We start from the raw sequence: 24,033 nt of genomic DNA on the forward strand, positions 1-24,033 counted from the left end.
TATTGAAAGATATAAGAATGAAAATGTTGTGTATGAAAACACACTTTTTACTTCTCTCCCAGTTATCTCAGTACTCTGAGTCTGATTCTCTCTCTGTAAGCAGGATATACACTCTGCCTGTCTGAAGTTGAGTCGAGCTGCGAGTCGAGGTTTACCTGAGCTTGTTTTTTGCCTGTTTTTCACCTAAAGAGTTTTCTTTTCGTCAGTTGTACTGACCACGTTTTACTTTCTGTTTTACTAGTGGCCTTTAGGGTCCGCGTTTCTTGTTTTTTTCCTGTACGCCCTTGGTCAAAGAGGTTAGCTTCATTTTTTATTTCATTTGACCCTTTGATTTTGTTCCTATCATTTTCTGCCAAAAAAACAATTTGACAACGATAGTCGTTGCCCTACCGCCCATTTGTGCGCCCCCCGCTCGAGACCAAGGCATCCACTCAGTGCCCCACGCCTAGACTCAGGTGAGTTCCCCGGGGATTTGCGACCAGTCATTTAGACACGAATACTGTCCAGCTGGTGTTTACGCGAACACAGGGTCCTGAAGTGTTCGTCTGTTCAGACACATGTACTCTCTCGATAGGTGCTGTGTTGCGTCTCACGTGGGTTAAAACTAACGGGGAGGGAAAACGTTTGTTTTGTGTTAACCGTGGGAAGGACGTTAACCGGGAGGGAAACATAGCCAAGTAATAAGTGATCGATAAACTATGATGTGTTGCCCAAAAAAGGCCTATAAACATTTGCTGCTACAAAAGATCTCTTGAGGTTGTGACTGAAGGCCCAGTGAACGTCTGCGACATCGAGGTTGTTGTGTTGGGTGCGGTGATTCCCGAGGGAGCCTCCGACTAACTCGTAAACCTACCGAGCGTGTGATCTCCGCGCACGTAGCCTATGCAAACTCGTGAGACCCCGAGTGTGAACTAGGGAGACGGACGAGGCGCAATAGAATAGTCGTGACTATTTTTCCCGGGGGACCAGCACCCTGGTCAGCGCGCACCTCGAGTCCCCAGGCGATCGTTCGACAAATGCAAGCTTTTAAGAACCCAGAATGTTATTATACGCTACAGTTTAACATTTAAACTGTAAAATGTAAAAGGAGGTTAATACAACCTTAATGTAAAGTCTGGCATACTGTTCTTTATCAGTTAAAAACAATGGGCCTCATTCTCGAACATTTTCTTACGTTTCTTTTCAATTGTTTCTTACAGGTTTCGGAAAAACAACGTGGGAAAAAGACATCCGCCAAATTCATGAACGCTTGAAAATGTGTTCCTATGTTCCGATGCACCTGTGCACAGTGACGTGCAGTCAGGGTAGGCAAGGTAGGCACTGCCTACCCTGCCAAAATTCAAACGTAAAAATGTTTATAAAATAATTGTATTTAATAAACTTGTATTTGGATTATTCTTGTGATTTATATATGCAATATGTGTGTTATTCCAATTGTTTAGACGTTAGATGACAAATGTAGCAGTTACGCATAATCAAATACAACAAAATGGTTGAATAAGCAGTGCTTTTACTGTCCAATCATTGCGGACGACAATGCAATGAACGGACACAACTCTGCTGTGCCTTTGCACGTAAAAATGTTATGCCAGTAATCATCTATATTACCTATCAAACATGGACCAATTAAAATCGAGATATTACTGGACATTTGCGCAGTTGACGTCATTATACCAGCTAAGCGTAATCCCCGCGAAATTAAAAGTAAAAATGAGGCAAAATGAGGTGAGTCAGAAACTATTTTGGGTTTAATTTGGAATTGGTTGAATTAATGCCGACTGCAAGCCATTTGCCTTCATATTCAATTGAGCCTGTGTGTGTTATCATTGTTGCTGACTGACAAACATAATTGGCCGCTGTGCAATAATTAAGGATAAAGATGGTTGCATTCTGATGCTGGACATTGGTGCGTGTGCGTGCGTGTGCGAGAGAAAGACTACGATATGTCATGTCATGAAAGTAAGATATGTCATCCTGATTGGACATTTCTTGATATCAACCGTGCATGTGTGCTGCGCTTGTGCATACTGTTTTGACGTAGCCTATTAGCCTAAACAATAAATTAGGTTATTTGACTTTCATAACTCAGTGCCTACCCTCTTACTGACATCACCGCATGTCACTGTTCTGACTGCATATGTCACTGCTGTTGCGTGCCCTTATAAGGAGCTGTCGGGGCGTGTATGTATGCAAATTCAGGAGCGCGAGGACGCGCTTTCAACTTAAAAAAAACTCTTCCCGGGGAGCACAGCTCAGAAAACTTCTGCTGCGTAGGACACATTTTCAAGCGTTCATGAATTTGGCGGATGTCTTTTTCTGACGTTGTTTTCCCGAAGCCCGTAAGAAACATTTCAGAAGATACTTAAGAACATGTTCGAGAATGAGGCCCATTGCTTTTAAACCTGAGTTGTTACTGTGGTCAGGGAAGCATGGACACTTTTGTAAAAAAAAAAATACATTTTTAAATGTGAACTACACGTCCCATAATCCAGTTTGAAATGGACTACAACACCAATAAGTGAACATCATCATGATTATACAACTTTAATAATTAACTCAATTACAATAACTATACTTATTAATCATTGTAACTATCGTAATCACATTACTTTAAATTGCTGTCACAACACACAAAAGGAATCGTTGTGTGATGTTTTCAAACAGATATATACTTACTGTATAATATTCCCAGGGATATGCGCGCAGCCAGCAGAAGAACAAACAGCAGTGCCAGACACACTGCTACAGCTCTAGAGATGCTCTTCTTCGGACCCCCACAACTTGAAGCTTTGAAAACACACACACACACACACATACACACACACACACACACACACACACAGACCCCCCAAAAAATCTACTTTTACAAATTTTTCATCTAACATTTTTTCCAACCTTTCAAAAGTGTTTTTTCACACACAGTGAAAGGACAGCAGAGAGAAGGAAGGAAGAGGAACCAAAGCCTGAAACATACTAGACTAAAGCAGAGCAGATTTTAGTATTTGATGAGAGTCCTCATCAATGATGTAAACCTATTTTTGAAGAAAAGACAACATTTCTTCAACTTTTAAGAACTTTTGTCTAATGTTTTTATTTTCACACACACAGTGAAAGGAGAGGATAGAGGAGGAGAGAAACAGCAGAGTCCTCATAAAGTGCTCAGCAATGATGTAAACTTGTTCTCTGGAATGATGATGATGTCATTAGCAAGCGTGTTGCGCGGGTTAAAAGAAGTCGCTTTGTAAAACTCCAACGACCGCCTTTGAAAATAAAGTTGCCGAAAGAAAGCTGACTCGATGTTTGTGTAAGGGTGCAACAGAAGCGGCACGATTAAAAAAATAGTTGTAATGAATCAATGAAACGTAAGAATAACAGAAAACAAGGAAGATATTAATCCACCAGTCATTTTTACATTTGAACTATGGAGGCATCTATTGGATAACACAGGAGTTTCCACAGGAAGGAGAGTTTGTGCACGCAAAGGGTTAGGTGAGAGCCGGACTCCGGCAGAATAAATATATTGTTATCGTTTTCCTAACCTCTCTTGGATAAAAGCGTCTGCTAAATGCATACATGTAAATGTAACCTTGTAATGCCGTATGTTGTTGGCCGAAGTAGCCTATAACCGGTGGAAGGAATGACGTTAATCTCCCGAAAAATACAACCGCCCAAGGAATAACCTCATTGATCGTTTTGACCTTTTCTGTTAAATTCACTTTGTGTTCAAAAATGCACTTGCCGTGCTTAAAGCTGCCTGTGGTTCAGGTTCCATTTCTAAACGGTAACGCGCCTCAGCCCGGTTAAGCTCAGTGGTTGTCACAACAGGTTTTGTGGGGACGGACTAGGCTGGCAAAGTAGAGCAGCACTAGGAGTTCAGCACCAGACAGCGCTGGTGGGTCAGCACCCAGGACAGCTGCCTTAAGGCTGCCTTAACCGGTCAAGAGACGAAGTAGGAGAGAAATTTACAACGGTCAAACGGACAAATTAAACATTTGTTTAACCGTGGGCCCCCCCCCCAAAAAAATTGGTTTCCCCCCCAAACAAAACGTATACAAAAAGACGCAATCTTTACTCAATGTCCACCGCTCCTCTCTTTCTTTCTCTCTCTCTCTCTCTCTCTCTCTCTCTCTCTCTCTCTCTCTCTCTCTCTCTCTCTCTCTCTCTCTATCTATCTCTCTCTCTCTCTCTCTCTCTCTCTCTCTCTCTCTCTCTCTCTCTCTCTCTCTCTCTCTCTCTCTCTCTCTCTCTCTCTCTCTCTCTCTCTCTCTCTCTCTCTCTCTCTCTCTCTCTCTCAGCCTTGTCACAGCTGACAACAGCTTTAAGATGGTGTTACTGTCTATCCAATCAGGCGCCCATACTGAAGTCATCCATTCATTTTGAACACATTGCTTCTTCTTTCATCCTTCCATTCCACCAGTCTTTAACCAAATACTTCACTGTCAGTCCTACACGCATCACTAGTGTGTGTGTGTGTGTTTACCTGGTCCTGGTTCTGGTCCTGGTCCTGGTTCTGGTTCTGGTCCTGGGTCAGGGGTTGTGGGTTCTGTGACTTTGCTGGGTTTGGCGTTCTGTTGTTGAAGTTCTTTTGGCTTCCTGTCAACGTAAGAATAAAGACATGTCTCTTCCTTGTCCAGATCCGTATCTTTCTCCGTCTTCAGTCCTCTGTCTTTGCCACTGTCTGACGTGAAGTTCACGTTCTCGTAACAGACGTCTGCGCTCATCTCCATGACCGAGTCTATTCTGACCCCTCTCTCTGCTCCGCGTCCAGATCTGAGAGGCGCTGCACGTTCGTGGGGATGTTAAATGTCCCCTCACGAGGAACTTCCATTTTTAGGAAGCTCCGCGAGAGGAACACACTCAAACAATGGCACACAAACACGTTGCAGTGCAAGCTTCCAGATCCCCCCAAAAATACAAATGTATTTGTATAGACCTTTTTGAAAGCAATGTCACAGAGGGCTTCACATACGCCCATAGAACTGCCCCTCAGCCAACCTAAACCCTCAAGGAAGACAAGGAAAAACTCCCCAGAGGACATGGTAATTAAGACCCCCCCACTGCAGAGGATGTTCCTCCTACAGGAATTCAGCCATTGCAGGGATGTTGGCGTGTAGAGAGCGTGTACAGTATTTTTGAGTATCATTGCCATACCTGTGGAATTATACGTTATTATTATATTGAGATGATGCTGCTTTGGCACTGTGTCTTGTCAAATACAGACCATTCCTTGGCACGAATCACTGTAACACTGTTAGCTGTTACATGTGATCATCTGGTACTTGACTGTCTGCTGCACTTCTGATGTGCACTATTGGATAAGCGTCTGCCAAGTGAACACATGTAAATGTGCTCCTTGTTATCTGAGCTGGCAGGGGCGCTGGGCCTTTAAAGATCGTACGCCCAGGTGCCTTTCAACACCTAATAAGGCCACAGAGACGACAAACATGAACATGATGCTGCTTTTGTGTGACCTTAATTCACGCGTGACCTAATTTACATGTTTTAATGGTGTGCTTGTTTAAGCTGGGCAGGTTTTTTTTCTTTCAATAACCTATAAATGTTCCGCTTTAGTTTCAATCATTTGTTTGCATTTCCCTCGATTGTTTGCCAACAACTTCCCTTTGGCATGATCAGCATCGCTACATAGTGTGTGTAGTTCTCCTTTTGGCTTAGTCTCACTCTCCAAGGCTCCAGCCTCCCAGACTGCAGGCTGCACCACCCTGTGGGATCAGCAGATGACTGGGGGGAGGAGGGGGAGGAGAGGAGGGGAGGAGAGGGAGGAGAGGAGGGGAGGGGAGGAGAGGAGGGGAGGAGAGGGAGGAGAGGAGGGGAGGGGAGGAGAGGAGGGGGGAGGAGAGGAGGAGAGGAGAGGAGGGGAGGAGAGGAGGGGGAGGAGGGGGAGGAGAGGAGGAGGAGGAGAGGAGGGGAGGGGAGGAGGAGGGGAGGAGAGGAGGGGAGGGGAGGGGAGGGGGAGGAGGGGAGGAGAGGAGGGGAGGAGAGGAGGGGAGGGGAGGAGAGGAGGGGAGGAGAGGAGGGGAGGGGAGGGGAGGGGGAGGAGGGGAGGGGAGGAGGGGAGGGGAGGGGAGGAGGGGAGGGGAGGAGAGGAGGGGGAGGAGGGGGAGGAGAGGAGGGGAGGAGAGGAGGGGAGGGGAGGAGAGGAGGGGAGGAGAGGAGGGGGAGGAGGGGGAGGAGAGGAGGGGAGGAGAGAGAGGAGGGGAGGGGAGGGAGGGGGAGGAGGGGGAGTGGGAGGAGGGGGGGGGGAGGAGAGGAGGGGAGGGGAGGAGGGGGAGTGGGAGGAGGGGATGGAGGGGGAGGAGGGGGAGGAGAGGAGGGGAGGGGAGGGGAGGGAGGGGGAGGAGTGGGAGGAGGGGGGGGGAGGAGAGGAGGAGAGGAGGGGAGGGGAGGGAGGGGGAGGAGGGGGAGTGGGAGGAGGGGGGGGGAGGAGGGGGAGGAGAGGAGGGGAGGAGGGGGAGGAGGGGGAGGAGAGGAGGGGAGGGGAGGAGGGGGAGTGGGAGGAGGGGGGGGGGAGGAGGGGGGGGGGGAGGAGGAGAGGAGAGAGGGAGGGGAGGGAGGGGGAGGAGGAGGGGAGGGGAGGAGGGGGAGGAGAGGAGGGGAAGGGGAGGAGGGGGAGTGGGAGGAGGGGGGGGGGAGGAGGGGGGGGGGAGGAGAGGAGGGGAGGGGAGGGAGGGGGAGGAGAGGAGGGGAGGGGAGGAGGGGGAGTGGGAGGAGGGGGGGGGAGGAGAGGAGGGGAGGGGAGGGAGGGGGAGGAGGGGAGGGGAGGAGGGGGAGTGGGAGGAGGGGAGGGGAGGAGGGAGGAGGAGAGGGGAGGAGGGGAGGGGAGGAGGGGGAGTGGGAGGAGGGGGGGGGGAGGAGAGGAGGGGAGGGGAGGGAGGGGGAGTGGGAGGAGGGGGGGGGGAGGAGGGGGGGGGGAGGAGAGGAGGGGAGGGGAGGGAGGGGGAGGGGAGGGGAGGGGAGGAGGGGGAGTGGGAGGAGGGGGGGGGGAGGAGAGGAGGGGAGGGGAGGGAGGGGGAGGAGGGGAGGGGAGGAGGGGGAGTGGGAGGAGGGGAGGGGAGGAGGGGGAGGAGAGGAGGGGAGGGGAGGAGGGGGAGTGGGAGGAGGGGGGGGGGAGGAGAGGAGGGGAGGGGAGGGAGGGGGAGGAGAGGAGGGGGGGGGAGGAGGGGGAGTGGGAGGAGGGAAGGGGGAGGAGAGGAGGGGAGGGGAGGGAGGGAGGGGGAGGGAGAGAGGAGGGGAGGAGGGGGAGTGGGAGGAGGGGGGGGGGAGGAGGGGGGGGGGAGGAGAGGAGGGGAGGGGAGGGAGAGGAGAGGAGGGGAGGGGAGGAGGGGGAGTGGGAGGAGGGGGGGGGAGGAGAGGAGGGGAGGGGAGGGAGGGGGAGGAGGGGAGGGGAGGAGGGGGAGTGGGAGGAGGGGAGGGGAGGAGGGGGAGGAGGAGGAGGGGAGGGGAGGAGGGGGAGTGGGAGGAGGGGGGGGGGGAGGAGAGGAGGGGAGGGGAGGGAGGGGGAGGAGGGAGGGGGGGAGGAGGGGGAGTGGGAGGAGGGAAGGGGGAGGAGAGGAGGGGAGGGGAGGGAGGGGGAGGAGAGGAGGGGGGGGGGAGGAGGGGGAGTGGGAGGAGGGGGAGTGGGAGGAGAGGAGGAGAGGAGGGGATGGAGAGGGAGGAGAGGAGGGGATGGAGGGGGAGGAGGGGGAGGAGAGGAGGGGAGGGGAGGAGGGGGAGTGGGAGGAGGGGGGGGGGAGGAGAGGAGGGGAGGGGAGGGAGGGGGAGGAGAGGAGGGGGGGGGAGGAGGGGGAGTGGGAGGAGGGGGAGTGGGAGGAGAGGAGGAGAGGAGGGGATGGAGAGGGAGGAGAGGAGGGGATGGAGGGGGAGGAGGGGGAGGAGAGGAGGGGAGGGGAGGAGGGGGAGTGGGAGGAGGGGAGGAGGAGGAGGAGGGGAGGGGAGGGAGGGGGAGGAGAGGAGGGGAGGGAGGGGGAGGAGAGGAGGGGAGGGGAGGAGGGGGAGTGGGAGGAGGGGGGGGGGAGGAGAGGAGGGGAGGGGAGGGAGGGGGAGGAGGGGAGGGGAGGAGGGGGAGTGGGAGGAGGGGGGAGGAGGAGGAGGGGATGGAGGGGGAGGAGAGGAGGGGAGGGGAGGAGGGGGAGTGGGAGGAGGGGGGGGGGAGGAGGGGGGGGGGAGGAGAGGAGGGGAGGGGAGGGAGGGGGAGGAGAGGAGGGGAGGGGAGGAGGGGGAGTGGGAGGAGGGGGGGGGGGGAGGAGAGGAGGGGAGGGGAGGGAGGGGGAGGAGGGGAGGGGAGGAGGGGGAGTGGGAGGAGGGGAGGGGAGGAGGGGGAGGAGAGGAGGGGAGGGGAGGAGGGGGAGTGGGAGGAGGGGGAGGAGAGGAGGGGAGGGGAGGGAGGGGGAGGAGAGGAGGGGGGGGGAGGAGGGGGAGTGGGAGGAGGGAAGGGGGAGGAGAGGAGGGGAGGGGAGGGAGGGAGGAGAGGAGGGGGAGGAGGGGGAGTGGGAGGAGGGGGAGTGGGAGGAGAGGAGGAGAGGAGGGGATGGAGAGGGAGGAGAGGAGGGGATGGAGGGGGAGGAGGGGGAGGAGAGGAGGGGAGGGGAGGAGGGGGGAGTGGGAGGAGGGGGGGGGAGGAGAGGAGGGGAGGGGAGGGAGGGGGAGGAGAGGAGGGGGGGGGAGGAGGGGGAGTGGGAGGAGGGGGAGTGGGAGGAGAGGAGGAGAGGAGGGGATGGAGAGGGAGGAGAGGAGGGGATGGAGGGGGAGGAGGGGGAGGAGAGGAGGGGAGGGGAGGAGGGGGAGTGGGAGGAGGGGGGGGGGAGGAGAGGAGGGGAGGGGAGGGAGGGGGAGGAGAGGAGGGGGGGAGGGAGGGGGAGGTAGGGTGGGAGGGAGGTAGGGTGGCGGGGGGAGTACCAACAACCTAAGTGAAGTATCAATATTTTTCAATTGGAAGATAATTGTGTTGTAATGGTGGTGTGGTGGCAAGGGGAAGGGGTTGTGTGTACCCTGTTGCAAGTTGAAACCAGATGTAACACACACACACACACTACACACACACACACACTACAATTAGGAAGCACCTGTCCAGGGAGGACCTCCTCCTTGTGTTTGTGACGGCTCTCTAGATGCAGCCGTCTTGGTGGTGCCGGCGGCGAATGAGGAGCTTCCTGATTGGCTGTTCTGGTCGGTGGTTCAACACCAGCACTGACGTGGGGACTAAAGCAGATCAGGTGTGATTGGAGAATAGGAGGGAAGTGAACCAACACATGGAGGAAGTCATCAGAAGAGGTGACGCCTTGACTGTCAATAAGCTGAGGAGGTGGAAGAAGGAGTGAATGCTGGTGGGAGGCCTGGAATCGCTAAGATCACAGACAGACAGACAGACAGACAGACAGACAGACAGAAGGCTGGTGGGAGGCCTGGAGTCACTAAGATCACAGACAGACAGACAGACAGACAGACAGACAGACAGACAGACAGACAGACAGACAGACAGACAGACAGACAGACAGACAGACAGACAGACAGACAGAAGGCTGGTGGGAGGCCTGGAGTCACTAAGATCACAGACAGACAGATAGACAGACAGAAGGCTGGTGGGAGGCCTGGAGTCACTAAGATCACAGACAGACAGACAGACAGACAGACAGACAGAAGGCTGGTGGGAGGCCTGGAGTCACTAAGATCACAGACAGACAGACAGACAGAAGGCTGGTGGGAGGCCTGGAGTCACTAAGATCACAGACAGACAGACAGACAGACAGACAGACAGAACAGGAAGAGAAACAGGGGATGAACATACTGAAGGACGTGCAGGAAAGACAGGGAGAGAGAGAGAGTGAGGGAGGGAGGAGAGGGCCGACTACTTGAAACAGAGGGTGGTTGAGGATGGCGGGAGACAGAAAGATGGAGAGATGCAGGATGGCAGGAGACAGAAATATGGAGAGATGCAGGATGGCAGGAGACAGAAAGATGGAGAGATGCAGGATGGCGAGATGGCCCCCAAGCCGACCTGGAGTCCATTCACCTGGACATCAGTCGACTACAGAAAACTAATATAAAACTAATGACTTAATTTGCTTCCCGTGATTTATAGAATTGTTACATCCGATCAAAGTGAATTACCTGGATTTCCCCAAAATGTTGTAGTATGCACGGGTAACACCAGTTTATACATACACACACACAGTAAAGTAATGACTGGCAAGGACTAATAATATAAATATGTACCTTTCATTTCACAGTATTGTGAATCCCAGGTGTGTCAGGTCGGAATCACTGTTTCTCTAGAACCTTCCATACTTCCCTTTGTACCACACTGGTACAATGGATACAGATTTGTGGCGATGAACCACAAATGCCAGTTCCCTAACACATCTCATGATGTAATGTTGTGTTCGTCCTGCAGGGATCAGACTGTGCACTTTGAGAGGACTCAAAATAATTGCCTGTCATTCACCCACACCCATCTGCACCCTGTCTTAATAACTTCTCCTTTACAGTCAAAACTCTTTGTCTCAAATAAAAAGCTTTTCAAAAAGTACACAAAGTAAACTCCATTCACTATTTAACCTTCATAAAACAATTCAGAAATACTCTGTGATATATACAGTATATACTGTATATCTGTGGGTTTTAATATGTTTTAGTTTTTTGTACCAACATGTAGTAACAGACCCTGTAAAAATAGAAATTTCTTAGAGGAAGATTGTCTTCCTGTTAGAGGAAGTGGATACTCATTTGCATGATTACCACTTGTTCACACCAACAGACAGATGTGGGGTAACGTCATCCTGCACGGATGAACACAAGCGTGAACACAACAGCACTGAAGTTATTATTTACAGTTGCACTATACATATTTACTGCATATATACTAACATAATAAGATCCTAACTGTGGGTATACTGTAGACATGTAGAGGATCAGAGGTGGGAAGGCTACAGAACAAGAGAGCCACTTAAAGAGAGATGACCTTAAGAGGAGGCTGTGCGGTAAGTTTAAGAGCATCAACACTTAACCCTGCCAAAACTATGTACTGTAAAAGGCTTGAGATAGTTTGCTTCTGAAAACAAGAAGGGACTGTACCGATAAGGTACACAAAACAAACACTCATTAAACACAGAATAAATGAATAATGAGGACAAAATCGATGATTTGTTGTGGTATTTGTGACACAGTTAATAGGATGTCCAGCTGTCAGTTATAGAAGTTTATGAACACTGAAATAAAATAGCAATCATCTTTAATTGTATTTATTGTTTGTGTTTTTTCAAACTGTAAATTCTATAATATATGTTCAAGGCATTAGAATGTTTGATATTTAAAACAACAAAGTACTTACAAAAAGCTAATGAAATGAAATGAAAACTAATGTAGGCAACATTGCTGCGCAGGGGCGAATCTAGGTTCCCACTTTTGGGGGGGCTAAGCTCCTAGATAAAACCTATTATTTTTCCTGTGACCCAGCAAAACTAGGGGGGTCTGGGGAATTTTTTGAAAATATCATTTTAAAGTGTCCTCTAGTGGGTTTTAGGAAGATAAATTAACACATTTAGATTTAAAATATTAAATTATTATTATTATTATTTATTTATTTTTTGGGGGGGCTTTTGAAACTTTTATGGGAGCTCCAGCCCCTACAAAATTAGGCTAGATATGCCCATGTTGCTGCGTCATGCCCTTGTGTGTTTGGAAACAGAGAGCGGTGAATACGGATGGAGCAGATTTAACAGCAGCTGTTACTACATTTCCACGGAGATGAAAAGCTGGGAAGAGAGCAGAAAGGACTGTATCAGAAGAGGGGCATACCTGGTGATCATTAACAACAGAGAGGAGATGGTGAGAAAGGAAAAAGGAGGGTGTGTGTGTGTGTGTGTGTGTATGTGTGTGTGTGTGTGTGTGTATGTGTGTGTGTGTGTGTGTGTGTGTGTGTATGTGTCAGGGGAGGAGTGAGATTGTGATATCAAGTAAAATATGTTGACATTATTAATTCTGCCATCAGGAATTTGTTCACACTAGCACCAGAAACCTAGGCAGTGTCTGGTTGGGTCTGACTGATAACGTTCCACCAATGTTCTACCGTCAGTGGACCTGGGTGGATGGAACACCTCTGGATCCGGCCAAAACGTAAGAACCCCATCCTCAGGGGCGGTTTTAGGCACGGGCAGACCGGGCAGCCGCCCGGGGCGGCATTTTTTCATGTCACGTGGGGGGCGCACGAGCATTAAAAAAAGAAATCTCTGTGCGGTTTTCTCTTATCGATCATTTCAGTTTGTGGGGAATTGGCATATTGGCGCCCCCTTCAGGCAGCTGCAGGGACCCCTGCTTGCAGTGCAGCAGTTTCGTTTTCGTTTGTCGCAGCCAGGTAGTAGCGGTGGTCGTTCTGACGGCGCTGTCGGGTGGCGGCCGACGGGGTAGGGGGCGGCACACGCAAGTGATAAACTTGCCCTGGGCGCATATTGTGCTAGAACCGCCACTGCCCATCCTGTCTAGTTGTCTCTATACTAGCTAGAGTTCTACCTGAATTCAGCGGAACACGACAGCCACTCTATCAAACTAATTGTGTATTAAGTGTTTGAACCTGTTCTGATTGCAGATACTGGGCAGCAGAAGAACCCAATATCCATCCCTACTATGGTCCCAGCTGTGTAGAGATATTTACCTGATCATCCGGCTAACAGAAGCCTGGCTGACACCCCATGCCACCATAACTTCTACTATGTTTGTGAGATGTAATCTGTAATACGTTTTTGATACAAGGTCACTATTCTTCCTTGTGCAGTTAATCAGCAGTTCAGTCAGTCTAGGTTTCCTTGACGGCTCTGTTTCAATCAAACATCCTTCATGCTCTTTGATTATTAAAAAAAAAAAATGTTGGTCCTGCTTACATGATCTTTGTCTCACAGTGAATACTATGTACAATATATCAATACATTATTTTCTGTATTCTTACTGGTCAACAGAATTATTTTCTTCATTCACAATGTATTTACAAATAATTGGAGTAATTTGTTACATCGTTGCAAAACAGAGAATCGCGACTGTGACATAGTTAGGTTAAGCACATTTGATTCATATTAGCGTCTTTTATCCAATCAAACTATCAATTATTGATGAACAATGATCACATTTTAATAATTGAAACTATTCACATGCTATAAAACAAACTGACTTTGCTTGTTTGTCTACCTTGTCTCTTCCTTGTACACCTGGCAGGTATCTGTTGTTCTGTGTCGTGGAGCTCCGCCCAAGAGGGTGTGTGTGGGGTATTTCCCCAGATCTGTTTTGATCTCAGGTCAGCAACACAATATATGTCCAATAACTTCCTCAGACATTTCATGAGTTTTCTGATTGCCAGCTGACTATCTCAGAGCTCTCAGTGCAACATGTTGTAGAAATATAGCATCTTTATATTCCTGCTCTAATGTAGCTTATTGGTAAGGTGATGGTTATTATTGTTGCAGTATTTACCCTGGAAACCCTTTTATCCACTGAGGAATAAACAAAAGTGTAATGTACAAACCCCTGTCACAAAGCTGCTACTTATTTTACACATTTTGCAAGACAGGGAAACAGGGCTCTCAAATCTCACGCATTCGCCATGAGACTGAAGCATTTCAACCATATTTCAGGCAACACTTTGTATTTCCCATGCTAAGAAGTTAGGGATAACTTGTCCCGCCATATACAATTAATGGCCGAGGCACAAGCACAGGGTACTAGCGTGCATCCGTGTGCCCAAAACGGTAGAGGCAATCAAAATGTGCCATTAAGCCAGCAAACGGGAAGTTGGGTTGTATCTCATCCAATCTTTGATGGATTCACACCAAACTGGCTGCTTATACTCGTTACCCTCTTTTGAGGATGTCTAAAATGTTTTCTGGGTCATTTGACTACTTGCCCACCTCATTGCTGCTTGCAGCCATATTTGGATTTGGTCAGATTTGGTATCCCATTGGTAAATCTGCAGCATTGGTTTTTCTATACAGTTAACATTTTTCAAGAATATACATTTTTCAATGGTTCGCAATGTTTGGAGGAATCCGCCATTACTGCTTGCAGTTATATTTTTTAATGTTCTTTGTTCTAGCAGAGTTAACAATCTGGCAGAGTCTGAATGGTGAGCAGGGTCTACATAGATCGTTGATTGCTGATCTGCCACAGGTGAGGATGGTTGTCTACCCCGGGAGACTCCGCCCATGCACACACACATGGAATAAACAAAAAAGGAGGAAGTAGAACACAGGACAAAGAGAAACAGAAGCAGTGTCACAGCCAGAGGCGTGACAGTAAGTTAACTAACGCTATATCTTTTTGTTGTTTTACTGTATATGGTTATACCCTTACAAAAAAGAAGTATACTTCAAGTTAATTTGGTAAGTATACTTAGAATAAAAAGTATACTATCATCATGTTACTTAAAGTATACTAGCAGTGTACTTATTTATATACTATTTTTGTATTAAGTAAACTGAATTGGCCCATTTTTTAGGTCATTTAGTAAACTTTAAAGTACACTTTTAGTGTATTTCAGGGTTTACTTTTGAATACTGTAAAGTAGCCTGTGTAGTGCACTTTCAGTTCATCAAGTATACTTCCTAAAGTACTTAAAAGTATACCTTGGAATACTCTAAAGTAACCTGTTTAGTGCACTTTCAGTTCATGAACTTTACTTCCTAAAGAGCCTCAAAGTATACTTCCCAATACTTTCAAGTGCCCTTTCAATTAATGTAAGTACCTCAAGAAGTAAAAAATTAAATTTTACTATGAATTACTAATAAATTCACATGTTTAGGGGGCCAAGACACCTCAGATCTTGCATCACATCGTTAGACTGCAGATTCTGAATAAAGCTACAAACTGCTCTATCTTACATTGCTGACGAATCCAGCTGTTCTAATTGTCATTTAACTCATGGTTACAATGGTAAACCAGCACAACAATGACAATTACCATGCAACAAAACACTACATTCTAAGCAGACACATTTAAAAAACAAAATTCATAAGGTTAGATTTGTATTTCGAACAAACGGCAAACTTATCAGCAAATTTGAACACTATTTACCGCCTTACATAATGGGAATTAACTAGCCACTATCTTCACTATGTCACTTTGTTGTTTCGTTCTTCAGTCAGTTTGACAGTATAACCTTCAAATTCTCAAGTAGCTTTTTCGTTTTTTTCCCATTAATACTCCAATTGATAATTATTAGTATAAGAGTATAGGGCTTCAAAATGTTTTAGCAGTAATTAAGGTTACAGCTTCAGTAACAAAAAAAGATTCAATGTGCAATGCATAGTACATTTTCATAGACATGAATAATTAGAATGAGATGGATATAAATATAAATATGGATATATATAAAGTTTCCTAAATGACCTAAAAAGTGGGCCAATTCAGTTTACTTAGTACAAAAAAAGTATATAAATAAGTACACTGCTAGTATACTTTAAGTAACATGATAATAGTATACTTTTTATACTAAGTATACTTTGCATACTAAATAATACATTTTCATAGACATGAATTATTAGAATCAGATGGATCTAAAAGATTTAACCGGTAATGTACATTTTTTTGTACATTTTGACTGTTTTTGCTGTATAATAATATAAGACGTACATCCTACGTCAGGACATATGTATAACCATTTTCTGTTTCTAAGCATACTTCTTAAAAGTATATCAAAAGTGAACTATTTTCAAAGCATACTTAAAAGTACATCAAAAGTACATCTAAAAGATTTCATAGAGACACACTGAAATGCAGGGTCAATGAGGAATGCAGACAACATGACCAAAGGACTCTTTTATTTCATAATTGAATGTTGCTGGGAAGCTACAAACAGTATAAGCCTATGCAACTCATTATTACATCTCTAGTCTGTTAGCCAATAGGGAGTGAAAGCTCATTATCACAGTTAATTCACTCATACAGCTATCAGGGCTATTATTAACGTGACAATAATGTAACAGGAGCATTACTGTAAATGCATGAATAGAGAGATTAGATAGATGGATGGATTAGTCAGACAGACGGGTGGATAGACAGTGTAGTTAAATAACAATACAAAACCCCACCGTGAATCTCCATTATTAGATCCCTTTCTCACAGACCCAAAACGTATGAACTCCACAGCTGTTATCATTCCATGTTTTAGGAAATTCAAAAGGTGATAATGTCTCAACACAGTCCTCATCCCCATTACCTGGTTGATGAAGGGAATTATCAGGTTGAGGGGAGTACCAGTACCTACAGGGTTAAATAACAAAACACACAACCAGACAGTCACACACTGAGGTCCACATCTGGGTCATATTGGAAACCATTCTAAATATGTTCAATTAGAGCTGTATATGTAAATACTATAGACTGTATACAGTCAATAGTGTGTGGCCACCGCTTAGCATTCTGATAGCTTCTCATTACAACCCATGGGCATTAATGGAGTTGGTGCCCACCTTGTTTCTATAACTGCTTTCACTTTTCTAAGAAGGCTTTCCAATCGTTGTTGGAACATCGATGCAGTTTTGCTACCATTCAGCCATAAGTGCATTAGTCAGGTTGGACACTGATTTTGGGTGGCAAGACATGGCTTGAAAATGATGTTACAGTTAGGATTTTTGGGATTACATTTAATCCCAAATGTGTTTGATGGTATTCAGGGATCTGTGCAGGCCTGTCAAAGTTAGTAGTGAGTTCTGTACAGAAATGTTTTGTCGGGTTTTGGACCGAAAAAAACTTGATTGGGCTGCAAAGATCCCTGAACACCATCAAACACATTTGGTATCTAATTCTAACGCTATCAGCAAGCCAGGTCTCATCTCCTAACATCAGTATCCAACTTAATTAATGCTCCTGTGGCTGAATGGAAGCACATTCTCATAGACACACTCCAAAACAGCCTTCCAGAGGAGTGGCAGCTGTTGCAGCCTCAAAGGGGAACTCCATATTAATGACCATGGTTTTGGTATGGGATGTTCATGTACTTTTGGCAACACGCTGTATTTCCTCTATAGCTTAATATTGATTGTGATTGTTTGGGCCTGTCTGGGGTGATTTATGGGGCGATGATGTTGGTATAATGCACCAGATAGATGCAGTCAAGCAAAGGTTGACTATATACAGAAAGAGTACTTTTCTTACTTGGGTGTGGTCAGTGGAGTTCCGTCCACCCAGGTAAAGTTCCCTTCAGTTACTGTGTCAAACAGACCAATCCACACTCTCTTGTTGAGGTTATAGAGGAACTTCTGTCATGGAGGAAGATTAAGGGGCAGTTTTTTACCTTGATCTTGAATTTCACCTCATCCTGTAAATTTATGTTGTTCTTAGTCTTTCTTACTTTCCATCTATGTCTCTCTCTCCCCATCTCTCACCTGTTCCTCTAGGCTGTTTATGATCACCAGGTCTGCTCCTCTGTCTCTACAGTCCTGTCTGCTGTCAGTCCAGTTTTTCTGCCCATCAGAGACGTAGTAACAGCTGCAGCCAAACTTCTGCCAGCCATTAGTACAGGAAGTGACATCTGAAAAAACAACAGTTAGAGAACATGTTTAGACAGTACTAGTTCACTTCCGACCAAAAGTCTAAACGGACGCAGCCAAACCTCGTCCATCCATCTAGATCCTCTGTTTGATGTCATTAAACGCAGAATTTATATTTAATTTTCAATATTTACAGTAGTAACAGCTACAACCAATCTTCAACCAATCTTCTGTGAGCCATCAAGATTGCAGAATGCGCCTGTCCGTGTAATTTGCTTCAACATGTGTTTGCACATCTTCTCAAAATTGCCATAACAACAACTTGCAGGCTACTCACAAACCCAAGGCGACCGATTCATGGCAGTTTATTAGCAACTCCTCAATCTTGTAATAATTACTTTTTCTTGTAAGTCGCTTTGGATAAAAGCGTCTGCTAAATGACTAAATCTAAATGTAAATACTAATCCAAAAACAATCCTTTTTTTGTTGTTGACAAAAACGAAATCAACTTAAGTCTTGGCCTTCAGGGTGTAATTCCAAACAGAATAACGGACAAAAACGTTTTAGTCCCAAACTAAAACAGCTTCCTTTAGCACTATAACCTTTCACTGATCATGTTGTTCTGATACTAATGCACATGCGCAGTAACCAAATACAGACTCTTTGAAACCAACAAATCAAATCATGTAGAATATAAACACTTTACCTTAAATAGCCTACAAAATTATTACTGAATTAATTTTTACCAATAGAAATAGAATAATCAATATCAAAACACCAATATTCTTAACCACAACTATGAACCAAATATGACCAATTCACTGAAACATTATTCAGCTGAATCTGACTCTTACACACTCACTGTCTCTCTTCTTTATTCTGTCACTCGCTCTGCACTAAACCCTGCTCAGCATGGAAGCTGAGATTTAGAGTGAAGTTTTGACATTCACTTTGTTGCATCTTCCAACACACCTAGACACACACGTCACACACACACACACATCTCACAAACACACATCTCACACACACACTCCCAAACACTTGGTTTTGGTTAGCCATTTCTGTCAGTAACAAAATAGATTCCTTTGAAACCCACTTTTGTCACAACCTTGAGCCAGATGTGACAAACACAATGAGTCATTAAATCATTACAATAGCAATTGTTCTATACTTCAACAAATCACATTAACGACAACTTTTATTTCATAAAGCTTAAAATTATACAGTATATTAATTAAAATTGTCCTTATGAACTTACCGCACAGCCTCCTCTTAAGGTCATCTCTCTCTCTGGTCAGGTTGGTGTAACTGGTGTTCAGCTGGTCTCTCTGTCTGGTCAGGTTGGTGTTACTGGTCTGTAACTGGTCTCTTTCTCTGGTCAGGATGGTGTTACTGGTGTTCAGCTGGTCTCTCTGTCTGGTCAGGTTGGTGTTACTGGTCTGTAACTGGTCTCTTTCTCTGGTCAGGATGGTGTTACTGGTCTGTAACTGGTCTCTCTCTCTGGTCAGGATGGTGTTACTGGTGTTCAGCTCGTCTCTCTCTCTGGTCAGGATAGTGTTACTGGTCTGTAGTTGGTCTCTCTCCATAGTCTTTATGGTTTTGTCATCATTTACTCTGGTGACTGTTAAGGAATAAGGAAGAGAAAATGATGCCTAATGTTACAATGATCCACATAAATTATTAACATATTGTTTAATAGTGTGTATATATATATATATATATATATATATATCAAATGATGTATGTTTACCAGTTTTTTTCAAATGCTTACACACAATTCCTTACTTTTTACACAATTTCTGAAACCTGACACTCAAATACCAGAACCACACCTCAAATCTGCAAAACCATAAACACATTTTGGGCCTTTGACTCAGTTTTCAATTTAATGAAACACTTTTTTCAAAACATTTTCCTTTATAAAACACAAACAATCAAAATGACACATTATTTCATCAGTGCCTTACACTAACTCCTCACATGTGCAAACACTCATTGCTATACTCAACACCAACCAATCATGACTTTATAATAGGCCTGTAAATAGCCTAATTTGAGTTGATTTACAATGGTGGGTATAATTTGAACCTTTACTGTAGAAAGGATAACAGGTATGTAACAATATACTGTAATATACACGTGTTCTAATGTACACATAATAGATGTTTCAGTACAACACACGGTATTCTGCAAACAAACATATTGTACGTAGCACCCATGTATCCATTGACTGGAGTGCACTGCATGATTGGTCTGGTGGATTTCTGTATCATACTGTGCAACAGTACAGTGACTGTAAGAAGACATTCTGTCAATATTGTAGAAAATTATATATATATATTACTGTATGCTACAGTTCATGGCACACACACACAGACGCCAATCCGTAATCAGCTTTTTCAAAATAAGGTTTGGTTTCTGTCCTACTACACTCTTTCTTTTGTACTGTGTAATACTGTATTCACAACCACAAATGCTTATAGTACAGTTTTTCTTAATTGCTAAAACACTAAAACCCATTGGCTGAACAAAGTTATTAGTTGCCTGAACTCATGTAGCTAATTGTGCAGTATGTTGTCAATAGCTTAAACCATTTCTCATGGTAAAACACAATTTGCAGATCTCACATAGACTTTTTAGCAAAACTCTAAACACATTCTGCACTCTAATGCACATGTCATCCATACTGGTAAACACAAATGGCAACAATCAAATACAAATAGAGAAAACATGTCATTGACTAAACACAACCACTAAAATTGATTTCACTTGTTTCAAATGATGTGACACAACCAATATAAGCCAGTTCAGAGAGCAAACAGGTTGATAGTCTATATCATTTTGATCACTTTGTGTTTGAGCACAGGTAAATCTGTTCTGAGGCAAAAGTTTGATTTTGAGGACAGGTAAAACTGTTTTGAGGCAAAGGTTTCATTTTGCAAGAGGATTCAGAGGTTTTTTAAATAGTGCTTGAAGATGAGGTTTTGTGTTTACAGTTTTGAGAAAATGGGTGACTGTTTCAAGAATGTGTTTTAGCAATTGTGAAAAACTGTAAAAAAAATTAAAAAAAAGGGGTTGGTTTCAATCTTGTTTTCGTGTTTAAACCATGAATTTTTCATCATCTCTGCCATTTCTTTCAATCTTGAACAGAAATGTACAAAGGAGCTCAGGAAAGAAGAGCTTTAGGTTTTGAATAACTGTGTATATGATATATACAAAAATGTAATTTAATGGCAAAAGTGTTTGCAACATGAGACAAATGTGTGCTTTTGAGACGTATTTGTGATATTTTGATTTCAGTGCTTCATTTTGTAAGAAAAGCGAGGCATTTAGCATTTTGTGTGTGCAGTTGTTGGATTTGTGTGTTAAGTTTTGAAAAAAAGAGGGCAAGTAAAAAAATGTGTGAAAGCATTTGAAAAAAACTGTAATTAAAAGTACTCACAGATGATTCCCAGTGCTATGATCCCAGCCAGTAGGAGAGCACACAGCAGCCCCAGACACACTGCTGCAGCTCTGGAGAGACTCCTCTCTGGACCCCCAGCACCTGGACACAGTGGGGACAGTTATGATCTCTGTGTGTGTGCGTGTGTGTGTGTGTGTGTGTTTGTGTGTAAGGACACAGTGGGGACTTTGTGATGTGATTTCAAAGGAGCATGAAGTGAAAGGTAGAGGTATCCCATCAGGCTACTGTAGTGTATTAGTTTGTATGCGTGTGCGTGTTAATTTGTGTGCGTGTTTTACCTGAGAGCTGATCTCCTGCTGTGTTCTCTGCTGTAGGGTTCTCAGTCGCTGAGCAGGGGTCGTGACCTCTGAGGGTGTCAGCACTAATGTAGTCCACAATCCTCTCCTCCATCTCCCCCCCATCTGACTTCACCTTCTGGGTCATGTCTGCATTTTCATAGATGTCCTCTGATTTCACCTTCTGGGTCATGTCTGCATTTTCATAGATGTCCTCTGATTTCACCTTCTGGGTCATGTCTGGTTTAGCGTAGATGTCATCCGACTTCACCTTCTGGGTCATGTCTGGTTTAGCGTAGATGTCATCCGACTTCACCTTCTGGGTCATGTCTGGTTTAGCGTAAATGTTTTCTGACATGTTTGCTGCCATTCCTGTCTTTCCTGATAATACTTTAGGCAGGTTATAGTTTAGATTATTATCTAGTAACACTACAACTGCAGTATCAGAGCTGCGTTTCAACATCCACCATGCCAGACAGGCTTGTCCTCTGTGCTGTCAGTATGAGGGAGATGGACGGTAAGAACTGACTGGAGCTGTTTGTTTCCCCTCTTTCAAACAGGAAGTTTTAGAAAAGAGGAAGATTATTATCATTCATTGATTGTTATTATTCATTCACTATAACGTTGAGGAAGAAAAAGTTACTGTTCGATCCCTCATCATATTTCCAGTTATTATTAAAACCACATTAGGGGCACCTCAGCTGGGTTTGAGTCCGGCTTTGCCCCTTTGCAGCATGTTGTCATGGAGACATGTGGAGGATCACAGAGGTGTGAATGCTATAGAACAAGAAAGCTACTTAAAGTGGTAATACGCAGATTTTCTACACATACGTGAGGGCTAGTGACAATACACATATTGATTGGAGAATGTGCACTTTAACCTGCGGAAAGGGCAACATGCAGAGAATAGTATAAACGATGAGTTATGACCACATTACCTGTGTGTTGTTTCTCCTGTGCCTTAAGTCGTGGAATGTGTACTGTTTAAGGACATGTTTCGGTGATTACTATATTTGTATGGTCCAGCTCATGTATATAATGGCCATCTGAGAGACATGTTTCACTCATGACAACCACTCTGCCTGTCGTGGTGACCTGATCCGAGCAGCTCGACCTAATAAACAAAGTCAACTATTTTTCATTGTGGTGCTTTCCTTGGCCCATCCTCTGACAAAATCATCTAACACGTAGTAACTGGGTCTGTGAGAGAGGGATCTAACAGTGGAGATCTACTATGGGTTTTCTAAGAATTAAATTCTCCTGTGATATTATTATTATTATCATTTCAATCATACCTGTGTGATCGAAAGAACTGAGATTATTAGCTTTCACTTCTTATTGGCTAATAAAGTAGACTGTGACAAGTTACAGCGGCTTAGACTGTTCGTATCATCCCAGTGTGGGAAATATTTGGGATTTCTAATGTGCTTTTCCCTCTTGCTTGAAGGGAAGCAACATAAGATCCTATGTATATCGTTTATTGTCTTTTTGGGACGAGAACCCGTACTCCTCGTAAAAAACAGTGAGCGAGTGAGCGAGATCTAATTTAACAGCTTGCAACCAGAAATTGACCTGGATTATGCAATATGCAGAACTAATGCGTGCATAGTGGGCGTATGCGAGAGGAAATGTCAGTTGAGACACCGTCAACATTTTTGGGGGAGGTGGGGTCTACTGACAAAGTGCCAAGCGTAACTATTGGCGTTTCGGTCATGAGGAAGTAAAGTCAAAATATAATTTTAAAATGAGTAAGAATTGTTATGATTTACCAACAGTATATATCAATATTTTGATATTTATTTTTCACATTACATTTTTCATTGGTATAGCGGCCCACCTGCATTAGCCTAATGGACCACTAATGGGCCGTGGCCCACAGGTTAGGAATCACTGGCTAATCTAATTAGCTTAGTGCTAAATTAACCCTTAAATGGTAGGTCTTTCGGCTAATGCGTTCCACCCTAAACAACCTGACCTCCCGCCTATAGCTCTTGGTCCAAAGCAAAAACTGTACACCTCAACACAATTACACCATATATATTTAAGCACTTTTTTCACAAAACACTGTTATTTACATTTTGTTAATGAAGAATTGACATGCTTCTTATTATTATTTTAAATGTGAAATCAAATTAAATTTTGGGTTGATTCATTTATATCATTATTGTTCATCGTGCCTAATAGCTGAGAATGTGGTTACTTTGCATTGCGTCTGATAAATACAATCCATCCTGGCAAGGCCGGCCCCAGGGTTTTGGGGGCCCTGAACACACATAGTGTTTATGGTGCTTTTTTCGTTGGCTTTTTTTGTGTAAAACATTTTTTTTTGGGGGGGGGGGGGGGGGGGGGGTGGGCGCTAACCAATCGCGGGGCACTAAACAAGTGTTTAGTTTGTTTATTGGGTTGGGCCGGCCCTGCATCCTGGTCAAGTCCATGAGTTTCTGTTGTCCACTGTTTGTGCACTGTTTGTCTGTTGGTTTGGATAAAAGCGGCAGTTAATGGAAAAAGAAAATGTAAATAATGAAGAAGTATAGATTTGCAGAATTTAACCTGTGGAGAACTGATGCTTCTCTGCTCTGTGTGTAACTCAATTTGATGCTGTGTGTATCAAATTACCTGTCATGAATGCAGTGCCTCTTATGAAATAAAAATAATTCTCGACAGAGAATCTCTGAAAATAGTCCTTATACATGTGCATGGAGCACAGTTCAAGCAAATATGCAGAGAAACACACATTTATGCACACATTACAATACCATATATTTACTGCATGTGTAATATTATCCTAAACGTGACATACAGTAGAACT

The 24,033-nt window shown here is 45.0% G+C and overlaps 1 protein-coding gene across 3 annotated transcripts in view; it reads right to left on the reverse strand.

Annotated features, from left to right (window-relative positions):
* The window catches only part of LOC146237064 (uncharacterized), a 26,025-nt gene extending 4,320 nt beyond the window's left edge, over positions 1-21,705 (reverse strand). The window contains exons 1-6 of one of the 3 annotated variants that reach the window (XM_084687995.1): positions 21,228-21,705; positions 20,929-21,030; positions 18,745-19,107; positions 17,382-17,527; positions 17,152-17,255; positions 15,818-16,257 (exon numbers count right to left, since the gene is read on the reverse strand). In XM_084687995.1, coding sequence (XP_084544121.1) covers positions 16,101-16,257; positions 17,152-17,255; positions 17,382-17,527; positions 18,745-19,107; positions 20,929-21,030; positions 21,228-21,687 — 1,332 coding nt within the window. In that variant the 5' untranslated portion in view covers positions 21,688-21,705 and the 3' untranslated portion in view covers positions 15,818-16,100. Of the gene's footprint in view, positions 1-2,676; positions 2,788-4,480; positions 4,745-15,817; positions 16,258-17,151; positions 17,256-17,381; positions 17,528-18,744; positions 19,108-20,928; positions 21,031-21,227 lie in introns of those variants that run through there. The other 2 variants (XM_084687996.1, XM_084687997.1) reach the window with 2 other exon arrangements.
* Between the last annotated feature and the right edge of the window lie 2,328 nt (positions 21,706-24,033).

The sequence above is a fragment of the Hypomesus nipponensis genome, chromosome 22 (genome assembly GCF_054491055.1).
Source record: "Hypomesus nipponensis isolate SF chromosome 22, ASM5449105v1, whole genome shotgun sequence".
NCBI classification, from domain to species: domain Eukaryota; kingdom Metazoa; phylum Chordata; class Actinopteri; order Osmeriformes; family Osmeridae; genus Hypomesus; species Hypomesus nipponensis.